The sequence below is a fragment of the Labrus bergylta genome, chromosome 19, assembly GCF_963930695.1.
Source record: "Labrus bergylta chromosome 19, fLabBer1.1, whole genome shotgun sequence".
Classification (NCBI taxonomy): Eukaryota; Metazoa; Chordata; class Actinopteri; order Labriformes; family Labridae; genus Labrus; species Labrus bergylta.
This window is the reverse complement of record NC_089213.1, coordinates 1,104,784-1,117,148: the sequence shown is the minus strand read 5'-3', so window position 1 is coordinate 1,117,148 and position 12,365 is coordinate 1,104,784. Positions and strand designations below refer to the sequence as shown.

General features: G+C 44.2%; 2 protein-coding genes across 4 annotated transcripts in view; both read right to left on the bottom strand.

Moving 5' to 3' along the window:
* Positions 1-685: 685 nt before the first annotated feature.
* On the bottom strand, positions 686-2,529 carry LOC109976028 (semaphorin-6D; the record flags this gene model as incomplete). The annotated part of the gene is given in 4 exon segments (XM_065948368.1): positions 686-843; positions 927-1,058; positions 2,169-2,295; positions 2,395-2,529. A coding segment is annotated over 1 exon segment (59 nt), but the record flags the coding sequence as incomplete, so codon positions are not given.
* A 502-nt stretch (positions 2,530-3,031) lies between these two features.
* Positions 3,032-12,365, bottom strand: part of LOC136177130 (semaphorin-6C-like) — an 88,095-nt gene continuing 78,761 nt past the window's right edge. For 2 of the 3 annotated variants that reach the window (XM_065948369.1, XM_065948370.1), the window contains 7 exons: positions 11,909-12,023; positions 11,612-11,669; positions 9,524-9,580; positions 9,181-9,282; positions 5,193-5,283; positions 4,775-4,897; positions 3,032-3,487 (listed from right to left, as the gene is read on the bottom strand). In XM_065948369.1, coding sequence (XP_065804441.1) covers positions 3,396-3,487; positions 4,775-4,897; positions 5,193-5,283; positions 9,181-9,282; positions 9,524-9,580; positions 11,612-11,669; positions 11,909-12,023 — 638 coding nt within the window. In that variant the 3' untranslated portion in view covers positions 3,032-3,395. The remainder of the gene's footprint in view (positions 3,488-4,774; positions 4,898-5,192; positions 5,284-9,180; positions 9,283-9,523; positions 9,581-11,611; positions 11,670-11,908; positions 12,024-12,365) is intronic. The other variant, XR_010664779.1, reaches the window with a different exon arrangement.

Sequence of the window (12,365 nt, the reverse complement as noted above, 5' to 3'; positions counted from 1 at the left end):
CGAGATCATTTTTGTCTCATCTTGTAAATCATGCAGCGGAGGCGTCTGTTAATGTCTGCTAACACTGAATGTAGATGTAATGATCCGTCAGAACGAGCAGAGCAGAGAGAGAAAGATTCTCCTCGGAAACAAACGCATCTTATCATCCGACAAGAACCGGAATAATAAGAGGAAAACAAAAACAAACAAACAACACCAAAACCGTCACCATGTGTACAACCTCTCCCACCAGTTTTTATTTGACATCATTGTGTTACTAAACTGTCCTCCATGTTTGTCTTTGTCTGTTTGCTCATTTATTTATTTTGTCCCTCTTTCTAATTCATTCATTTTATTTCTGACCTTTTGTTTTGTTTGTTTGTTTGTTTGTTTGTTTGTTTGTTTTTGTCTAAATCTGCTTGTAAAACTGGATCTTACCACAGTTCCCCTCTTGTTTCTATCTCTATTGTGTCAGTGTGTGTGTGCACGTTTTGGTGAATAAAAGTAAAAAAGTAAAAAATAAAAATAAATAAATAAATAAAGTGGTGCATCACTTCACACTGTTTCTGAAAACGATCAGATATGTGTAACAAACTGGGAAGAAAGAGACACTTGATGAGCTGGGATCTGAGGATGGTATCTACAGGGGTCAGTGTGTGTGTGTGTGTGTGTGTGTGTGTGTGTGTGTGTGTGTGTGTGGTGTTACCTGCTGGACGTCCTGGTGAAGACAGGCCGGTCGTTGACAGAAGGAACCGCTTCGTCCATCAGAGGATACGACTTGATAAAACGTCAGAGTCTCGTTCTGGAAACTGAACGGACGACTTGTACTCAGCAGCCGGGCCGTCGCCTGCACACGATCCAGGTCTGAAGGTGAAAAACCTAGAACTTTAGAAGCGATCCTGGTCCGGACTCTTGAGCACCCTGAGAAGAGTCCCTGGTGGTCTCACCTGGGTCTGGGAACTTGCTCGTCGGGTACAGGAGTCCAGGACGAGTCGCTGGTCCGCTGCTCCTTGAACTTCCCGTTGAAGACTTTCTCGATGTCGTCCATGTAGAACGCACAGACTGCAGAGCCGGGGATGCTACACACACACACACACACACACACACACACACAGACAGACAGACACACACACACACACACACACACACACACACACACACACACACACACACACACACACACACACACCCACCCACACACACACACAGACACAGACACAGACACAGACACACAGAGACACACACACACACACACACACACAGGACACACACAGACACACACACACACACACACACCACACACACACACACACACACGACACACACACACACACACACACACACACACACACACACACACACACACACACACACACACACACCACACACACACACACACAGCTTTTTAAATCTGTCTCCCTCACTCGACCTGGCACATTGAATTCAAATATCTACAAAGTCTCTCATTTGAGAAGCGCCCCGGCTCTGATGGATGGCTCCCTCTGCTCCACGCCGTCCACCCTCGCCACACTCTCATTATGGCGAGCTATAATCAGCATCATCAGTCCTTCTGACAGATTTATGTCCTCCGTCTTTAAGGCGCATCCTGTCTCATTGTCAAAGTTATCATTTTCTGAACTTTCTGCACAGTAATACATGGTTTTGGTTCCTGAATTATGATCTCACTGTAATTGTTGGGTGTAAAATGTTGGCGCCCCCTTTGCTTCTCTCGTCCTGTACATGAATAATAATAACTGCCATCACACTCAGTGTCTTAAACGCCTTTCCAGACAAGCCGAGGAAATCGAACTGTTTGGACTAAGATCACAAATAAGGTCTTTTTTGAAAGATTTACGATTTGTTGAAACTCCCCCTACAGTGTTTTTTAAAGTGCATTCTACTGTTGAATTAGGCAGGCGTTCCTCACACATAGATTAATGCAGCAATCGATTTGTGGATGCAGCAGGACAAATTTTGATGGAATATTATGACCTGAAGAGAACATCGAGCTTCAGACGGTTAGAAAATGAACCAGAAAGACCTCTGTGGTTGTTTGTCTGTGGTCTGACAGATGCGTAGATTGTGGCTGCTGTGGTGGTTGAATCTTGAAATGGTGAACATTATCTGAACCACGGGAATCGTAACGCTGGAGCTCTGAAGGCAAACCGTCCACACAGTGAGGTGTTTACCTGTTGGCCTGCGTGGTGAAGACCCCGACCACAGCCGGCCTCTGGTTGATCTGCAGCACGTTGGTGAGGGACTGGAGAACGTCGAAGTAGAAAAACGAGTCCCCGGAACCGAACAGTTCAGACGAGCCTGAAACGAAAACAAAAGAACCAAATGAGAGACGGCCATAACGGAGGTGTGTTGTTTTAAACTAGATTCAGAGTTGAGTCGTGTTGAGCGTGAAGTTACTTTGAGGAAAGACGTCCAGTATCTCTCCAGAACTCGTGGTGATCCTCCGTTATCATTCTTGCAAACCCGGGCGACCCGAGAGAACACCACCTGGAGAGAGAGGGAGCATAGCCTCGAGGTTAGCATTTGTTTCCCAATTAAAGAGGATGTAGTCCTCGATGCTATGAGCCAGAGGGTTTGACTCTGATCTTAGCCGATGCTATGAGCCAGAGGTTTGACTCTGATCCTTAGCTCCTCCCCCACCTGTCATCTCCCGCTCTCTCTCCCTGATGTCCTGCCCTAGCACAAGTACTGTCCCTCACATATAAACCGTTAAAGGAGCAGTATGTAACTCTGACACAGGTAGTGTTTAAAATGGGTACTGCAGTCTAAATTCTAAACATCATAGAGAGCTGCCCCCCCCCCCACAGTTTGATCCTAGTTTGAGCACGTTTCTGCTCGTGGAGCTTATTAGAAACATGCAGAGGCTTTTTAGGTCGGGTACAATCACTTCTATCTGAACCACTTCTCTTGACCGCTTCCATCGCTGCAACACCTGTTGACCTGATAACTGCTCTCATATCTGACAAACCGAGGGGCGTCCAAAACGGCCGTTGGGGGTGTGTCCTAAAAGCGCCTACCTTCTCTGGTCCAAACAAATCCAGAGCATTCAGGAGCAGAATCTAAAGTTAGAAGGAGGACATACTGGCTGCTGCATGTTGTCAGAGAAGCCAGCACTTCAACATAGCATGTTTCCTTAATGATCAGAGAGTAAGATACCTTTATCATCTCACTCTCTACACAGCTCACTGATTGGACCTTTAATGATCAGAGAGTAAGATACCTTTATCATCTCACTAACTACACAGCTCTCTGATTGGACCTTCGAGAATAAGAATTAAATATAAAGTTAAGTTTGAGTTTATAATGATGAATATAAGGGTTGTGGGCACTTCATGAAAAAAGTTTAAATGTACTTTTTTTGAGGACGTCTTTGAACACACACACAGAAATACACACACTTACCTTGCCAAGGCGGTGTACTCCACGGCGATCTCACTGAGGAAGAAGTAGACGTAGTTACCGTAGTCGATGGCGTGCAGGAAGTGAGGCTCTGCAGAGAGAGAGAGAGAGAGAGAGGAGAGAGAGAGAGAGAGAGAGAGAGAGAGAGAGAGAGAGAGAGAGAGAGAGAGAGAGAGACAGAGAGAGAGAGAGAGAGAGAGACAGAGAGACAGAGAGAGAGAGAGAGAGAGAGAGAGAGAGAGAGAGAGACAGAGAGACAGAGACAGAGAGAGAAAGAGAGAGACAGAGAGAGAGAGAGAGAGAGAGAGAGACAGAGAGAGAGAGACAGAGAGAGAGAGACAGAGACAGAGAGAGAGAGAGAGAGACAGAGAGAGAGAGAGACAGAGAGAGAGAGACAGAGAGAGAGAGAGAGAGAGAGACAGAGAGAGAGAGAGAGACAGAGAGAGACAGAGAGTGAGAGAGAGAGAGAGACAGAGAGAGAGAGACAGAGAGAGACAGAGAGAGAGAGAGAGAGAGAGAGGAGAGAGAGAGAGAGAGAGAGACAGAGAGAGAGGTTGTGTTGTTATTATCGATCTACTTTCAGGGTAAAACTGCTCATATCGTCTCTCACTGTAACTCTTCACCTCTCTTCGCTCTTTGATGTTCAACACTCACCAGGTGATAATATCTCTGTTTTCCCCCCACCTGAATACTCAGCTTTATTTTACAGTCGCTGATTTTCAGCATCTCAAATCCCACACAAGGAACTCTGGGAGGTTTTAAAAAGAGTGCTGATCTCCGTCTTGACTGTGTTCTGTGTCTGCAGAGTTTCTTCATCAGTAAACGAGTCAGTGTGTTAGTGTTAGAGATGTTCCTCCTGCAGGCTCACACATCATGGAGGAGAGGAACTGAATCTGTGTGTGCAGGTTTGATACTTTAATGCCTCGCTGTGTTATTAATGTGACAATCACCATCTGCCACAGATCATTGGCTGAGTCAGACAGAAGCAAACCAATCAAATTCAGCAGCAACTTGATCAAGAGTCATTTCAGTTCACTGGTTAATGAACCAACCAACAGAACTACAAAAACAAACACCTATGAGTGCTGAAACTATTAATAACTGATCATAGTTATGTGGCTCAGTGGTCAGTCAGCCTACAGTCGGTCGTCTCTAAACTGGAAGGTTGCGGGGTTCGATCCCCAGCCCCTGCAGCCACATGTCCGATGTGTCCTTGGGCAAGGACACTTGTGTATGACTGCATGAGTTAATACTGACTTCTTCTTGTCTCCAGTCTAATCTGTCAATCACACAATAATAACCGAGCCACCTGCTCCGATGTCTGCTTTGAAAACTGTTTAAGTTTGACCTTGATATGATATGAATTACCGTGACCTACCTCTGAGCCACTTGGAGTCGTACTTGACGGTCCTGAGGACGGGCCGGCCCTCTCCCAGGCTTCTGTAGATGACGGCATCGCTGGCCAGAAAGTCCGTCATGGTGGCCGAGTAGAAATCCCCTCCTGAGAGACAATTAGATGAAACTCACACAGAGATCTGACAATCCTCTGGACACTGAATATAAGGTTTTACTTTTCATCCATCCATCCATCCATTATCTATACCACTTTTTACCCACTGGGGGTCACGGGGGGCTGAAGCTTGAATCAGAAATGAAGCCTCACATGTCAAGCACAATTACTTGTGCGTATACAGAAGAGTTCTTAGAATGTGACTTATAATTAATATAAAGAACCGTTAATTTAACAAATCAGTGGTGATATCACTGTTTAGTTGATTTTGTCCTATTTGACTCACCAGCAAACAGTCCGACGTTGGATTGACCCGACTCAAAGGGACAGCGAGCCTGACCGACAACCTCTTCTCCGACCTGGTCCAAGCTGGTCATCTGAGAGGAAAAGGGAAAGAAAATCTATATCATTCGTTTTTATAGTCCAGTCTCTAAACGTACTATGGGAGGTAGAGCCTTCAGTTATCAGGTCTGCTCATGGTACAGTCTCTAAATGTACTATGGGAGGTAGAGCCTTCAGTTATCAGACCTGCTCGTGGTACCTACAGTCTCTAAATGTACTATGGGAGGTAGAGCCTTCAGTTATCAGGCCTGCTCATGCTACCTACAGTCTCTAAATGTACTATGGGAGGCAGAGCCTGCTCGTGGTACAGTCTCTAATGTACTATGGGAGTAGAGCCTTCAGTTATCAGACCTGCTCGTGGTACCTACAGTCTCTAAATGTACTATGGGAGGCAGAGCCTTCAGTTATCAGGCCTGCTCATGCTACCTACAGTCTCTAAATGTACTATGGGAGGCAGAGCCTTCAGTTATCACTCTCCTCTGGGGATCATCTACCGGTCAGGGTCCGGGAGGCAGACACACTTCACAAGTAGGCTTCTGATTTTGATAAATCTCATAGTTAGGGCTGGCTCAGGCTTGGACCAGCTTGTTATAGGCTTAGACTGCAGGGGGGACCTGGACATTTCTTGCCACAATGGTGCTGTGTAAATAAATATTCAGGTTTAACTTCTTTCTTTTCTCCTTACATGCTTTCTCAGTTATACTGTCAGTGACACATGTTCTTATATTATCCAGCACGCCAGCAGAGAGGGTCATAAAGCTGCGGATCAGCTGATGTCTGTCAGCGTTCAGCAGGGAGTCGCTGCATGTTACTGTACCTGAGCTGATAATACAGTGACAGATCTCAGGTGATGGTGTTATCAGTACACAGAGTGACCCTGCTCCCCTGCTGTCAGTCTGACTCACACCTGAGAGCATAATATAGACAGACATATACACAGTTGTTTTGTGTTCTGTTTGTTGTTGTTTGTTAAATCACTAGGTTATGTTGGGTTCACGTCTCATCTGAGTCCTGCCGAGGACAAACAACACTAACCCGTTGAGACAGTCAGAGTCACATTGTAGATACAAAAACAGTATTGACCACACATTGGTCTCCAACAACAATCAGGACAACTTTGTAAACAACATCATCACACGTCTTAGGTGGTGAGTGCGATGGAGGCTACCTCTAATCCAGCAAACACACGGAAAGGGGCGTGGCTAAGGGCCCTCTGAACATGTGTATGCTAACACCAAGACCTGATCAGACTGCCGTTTCAAGATGTGATATTTACGCCCGTTGTCTCGGTCTGCCTTGAACAAACTCCCAGAAAACTGCAGGTCTGCTGAAACTCTCAGCTCTTTTAAATGGAGGTTGAAGACTCACCTGTTTACAGCCTTTCATTAAACAGCTTTAATAAGATTTTAAACTTTAACTCTGCTCTGTAACTTTAACTCTTTTTATATTTTTACTTTATTTATTTCATTTGAATTATTTCTATTTGAACATATTTTCAGATTTAATAATTTCAGTGTTTTTTTAATGTTCTATTTGAATGTTTCTTTTCTTTCCTCTGTCATGATGTTTTTGATGTCTTGTGTGAAGCACTTTGAATTGTTGTTGAAATGTGCTGATGTAACAGGCAGCTGATTGATAACTCTGAGTACAGTAGCTACGTTAGCTGAATAGGCTAACTCAGGCCTGAGGCAGAGGGAGCGTTTAGCCTCCTGTAATGGTTCATAAATATACCTGCCTGCCTCTTTAACCCTCAGGGAGCAGAGTCTGTTTATAGCTGCGAGCGCTGTTCTCTCTGACCCTCTCTCTCTCTCTCTCTCTCTCCTCTCTTACCCTCTCTCTCTCATCTCTCTCTCTCTCTCTCCTCTCTCTCTCTCTCTCTCTCTCTCTCTCTCTCTCTCCTCTCTCTCTCTCCTCTCCTCTCTCTCTCTCTCTCTCTCTCTCTCTCTCTCCTCTCTCTCTCTCTCTCTCTCTCTCTCTCTCCTCTCTCTCTCTCTCTCTCTGCGCAGGCTGCACTCTCCATTTTTAATTCTTTCTCTATCTCGCTCGCCCTCGCTCTGTTGGACAAGTGAGGAAACTTTGCTCGTTTTCCTCTTCCGTTCCTTTTCCTCCTCCTACATCAGTCATGCTATCTCTGATGAATGCACTTTATCAAGGACACGATGAGGAGAAGCCATGAAATGATAAAATTACATGTTTTGTTTCCAGGTTCCTTCTGTGTATGTGTGTGTCAGTAGCTCTGTGTGTGTGTATGTGTGTGTCAGTAGCTCTGTGTGTGTGTGTGTGTGTGTGTGTGTGTGTGTGTGTGTGTGTGTGTGTGTGTGTGTCAGCAGCTCTTTATAAGTTAGTTTCTGAATGTTTAAGACATTTTATTTCCGCTGTAGCTCTGCAGTTATTCAGAGCGTTATGTAGCCTTATAAAAACACATAACTGAAAGCAGCAGGTACACTTTATTTTAGATCTGAAGCGTACAGGAAAGTAGAAGATCTTTTAAAGTATTTATAATATATTTCAGGATAACATATTTTATATCAAACTAAAACTGGAAACTCAGCGTGTGTGTCGTCCTCTCACACAGCTCCGTCATCAAGAGATCTCACTGATCATACAGATTTTATTTTTAGATCTCACTGATCATACAGATTTTATTTTTTACCATCAAACCAAAAAATCCAGAGCGGGTATCTCTGTGTTTCTAACTGTTTATAGCTCCAGCTCTTCTTCTTCTTCTTCTTCTTCTTCTTCTTCTTCTTGTCTTCCTGCCGCCGGGGCTTTCACAGAGCAGGAAGCTTCTACAAAAAAGGGGTCAGCACCTGTCAATCAGCCGTGCGCCGCTCAGCGGGGTGAAAGAATTTTAAAAAAGGAGCACGGGTTTGGATTGACACCTGAAATTGTGGCTTTGTGAAGGTTTTTTTGTTTGGCTGTGACGAGGCCTCTAAAGCTGCTGACACTTTCAATTAGCAGCAGGGGAAACAGAACGAGGGGGGTGGGGGGGTGGGGGGGGGTCCTCTGTACCCCTCGCTCTGTGCTCATTAACCCAATGACAGCGCCGCATGCCCGATGAGCAGGTTAGCAAACACGATGTGTGGAGTCAGTCCTTTTTCAAACACACAACACAGAAACAAAACCGGAGCAGGAAGCAGAGAGAGGAAACACAAGGATGTAGATTCTTCTTCTTCTGTGTAATGATCTCTAATACATGACAGTCTGCTCTGATTAGCTCGACTAATGGCGAGGTCGAGCCTCACAGGACGCTCACATCTGCATTAAGCCACCTCCCACAACCACCGACAGGAAGTCAGAGATCAATAGTCATCAAGTGTGGGAGGAAGTCTTAATTAAAGAGTCAGAATGGTTTAAAAACCAGAAGTTCTCTTAATGGTTCTTCTGTAGACCCAAACCCCCTCTGTGAATCAGGACAGCACCAACCGTTTATCTAGTAGCCAAAGAACCTCGGTCGCACAGTTAAGATCTGCTATTCTCCCTCTGGCCGTTGAAATCGGTTGTTTCAAAAACATTCCAGTAGAAAACAGACTTTGTGAGATGTGTGAGTTGGACGAAGTTGGAACGGAGTCCCATTTTCTTTTTGCATCGTACAAAATCTGATGATTTAAGAGAATTATTGTTTCATGAAGTAAAATCAGAAATATTGGAGCGGACAGATGTGTAGAAACTGGAATGTCTGTTTCAGTTTGATGTGTTTAAACTTGATAATTTTGTTTCAAAAGCTTGGAGAAGAAGACAGAATATTCTGTTTGATTAGTTTGACTTCTTGCTTTTCTCTTTTTGTTTCTTGAGAATGAACCCAGAGCACTCTGATCCAGGAACGTTTTTCATTTATGGTGTCATATAGATTTATGTATGACACAATAATAAAATAAAAAACTAAAACTATCTCAAAGTCCCGCCCTCCTCAGGACAGGTGTGTGTGTTACCTTGTAGTTTCTGCAGGTGGGGTTGAAAGCGTTCGTCCCGCAGGCGAACAGCGTCTCGTCGTTTCGAGGCACCAGGACTTTGACGTAGTTGTAGCACTCGTCCTGAAGCACAGAAACATAAAGCAGACTGAATGTGACGTCTTCAGAAGAGTCTGACGCTTTGTGAATCTTATTTAATCTTCCATGTCAGTGAACTTTACAGGAAAACATCAACGCCTCTCACTGATCAAGTCAGAGATGAAAGAGTTCACCGTCCAACAGCTGCAGCAAAATGTGTCTGAGCTCGTCCACACGTTTCACAAACACAGGAAAAAGACAGAAGAAGAAGAAGAAGAGGACTCACGCTGTTCTTCCCTCTGACCGTGCACTTGCTGACGTCTTTGGATTTCCACGTCAGCTTCTGAAACAAAAGGAAGGCAGAATAAAAGACTTTAATCCGGCGTGAAACTCGGACCTGAAAGGTGTAATTTTCTCACAGCTTGAGAGACGACGTAAAGAGCTTCTGATGGCATATGAACACGAGCGTTCAGGTGAGGAGGACTGTGAGTCACAGGTACATGCAGGCGAGGTTTGAGGAACATTTCAGTTAAACTAACAATAAAAAATATCTCTGCACAGACGACAAATACTCAGTTTTTGGTGGGTGGATGGACCTGCACATCGTACCGCTGTGTGTCAGCTCGTCAATACGACCTCACACACTCCAGGTTAATCAACCTAAAGGCAATTTACAATGCAAAACAAGATGGAAATCCTGCAAACACACACACACACCTGGACAATTCACTCTGACCTTGTGCAATAATAATGTTAAATTAATGTTATATCATTTATGGTGTCATATAGATTCATGTATGACACAATACGTTTATAATAATGTTATAATAATGTTTTTATTTTTTTATTTATGCTCATGTGAAGAATTATACAAAGTGAAGAAGAGAGGCGAGGGGTCGAGCAGGTCGAGCAGGTCGAGCAGGTCGGGGTGTGGTCCTTCATCATGCTGCACAGCTCGGAGCACAGATAACGAAGGTAACAGCACTCATCAAAGAGCTTCTACAGTTCCTTCCCACAATGCACCAGGAAGGCCCATTACAGCCAGGAGCCCCCCCTGTAACCCTCTGGCTTTGATGAGGAGGAGGTTGTTCACATCAAAGGAAGCGTGTCCTTTACAAGATACTGCAGGTTTGTTCTGCCGCTCTGATATCACAGCTACAGACGCTCTTTTCAAAAAGTGAAAAGGACGTGTTGCTGCGTCGTCGTCAGCCGTCAGGTTCGATGCTCTTTTTCTCAACGCTTCAAAAGAAAAATATTGTGACTTCAGATGAAACCAGAGGAGGCTCTGTGATGTTAATTCAACATCTAAAGTACATCGAATGATGACAGAGTGTGAGCTAACCTCTGAGTGAGTGTAAAGGTGCAGTACTCTGAGCAAACACTAGGGGGCAGCAAGGCAGGTTTATTTGGCTCAGGAGTAGTTTTTAACCCTTTGTAATCTGACCTCCCTGGGCTTAATGAGGAGCATCATTGTTTGCATTATCCAGCATTTCATCCAGTATTAAATCCACAGCAGATAAACTACAGGTTGTCTGGATTCCTCCTTTGTGCACCTTCACCTCTGGTCGCTCTGAAGGGCTGAAAGTTTGGGAGACTGGAGGTGTGGTCGGAGAAAGACTTGGTAACCATCTGATGTACGCTCATGACATGTAAGCGCCTGCTCACAGGGACTTCTCTACTTATGGTGTCGAGAATGACATTAAGTTTAACAGTCAACTAAAGTCGAAAAGACAAAAGACGATCAGAAGAAACATTTCCCTTCTTCCTGTTTCTCTGACGGAGCGCTCAGTGTAATATCTGGGGCACATGATCAGGAATGATTGGAGACATGATGATGATGATATGTTGAATTAAAGGTTATGTGACATATGTTCCTCCTCTTGTTTTTGTAAACTCTGGACAAAACATCTCTGTGTGTTTTATCTATTGTCAACTTGTGAACCGTGGACCTGATTCATAAAGAACTGTGCAGCTTTTGCGTCCGCTGACTCTGAGCAAATGTTTCAAAAAGACGCTGATTAACTGTCTGATTAACCAAACACACACACAAAGGGTTCAACGCTCCCCTGACTGCACTGCAGAGCTGAGCTGTTTTTAAAAAACAGTTTGGAGAGTTGGTGGTAACTGCGCCGCGTTAAAAAAAAAAAAAATGTCACTTGCAAATTCAGTGAAAAAACAACCGCCAAAATCAGGCCATGGGAGGCATTTGTCGGCATCATGCTGTCAAACTGGATCATAAGTTAAAGGGACGATAGCTAGAGAATAGCTCAGAATAGTGCACTTAATGCTGCACAGATTGCACTGAAACAAACGCCAGCTGTTACCTGTGTGAACACCTGATTGCAGAAGATTTTTTATTTTTTCTGTAACTCACCAGCTGTGGTACGAACTTCTCTGAAGCCGTCGTCATGTTCACTGCAAACACGTGATCCCTGAGGAGTGAAATCACAAAGTCAGAGGTGTTAGAGATTCAGGTTCAACTGGAGGAAATGTTTAAATACATGTTCATGTCGAATCCAGCATCAAACACATGATACTTCTAAATACTAAATCTGTATCTGTCCGTCTTCTCCTGCATTTTAAAATCCCTGAACGCCTCTAAACACTCTGAAGGCGACTCTTATAAACAAGCTCAAATGTAACACGTCAACAACAAACACAGCGACCTGACCTGGCGGCGATGTACAACATGTGGTTGATGCGGAGCAGTCTCTGGAAGTCCAGGCCCAGACGCAGTGTGTCATTGTCCTGGAGCAGACCTTGAAACCCTGGAAACTGATACGACTCTGCAGAGAGAGAGAGACACACACACAGTGAATATGTGTGGATTAGACTCACTGACACTGACTGTATATAAAGAGGGACGACATGTGTACGCCTCCCGTTGTGCAGAAGTGAAGCTCCCACAACGGGAGCTGACATATTGCGCTGATGACGTCATTGGAGCCAAAGTTGTGCATCCCCTCTTAAGAAACTGTTTGTCACAATGACTACATTTGAAGGCAGAAATCAGGTTATTAATGTTTATTATTTATTTAAAAAAATAAATAAAATAAAATAAAATAAAAAATAAAATAAAATAAAAACGAATTTCCCCTTACGGGATCAATAAAGTATAAACTATTATT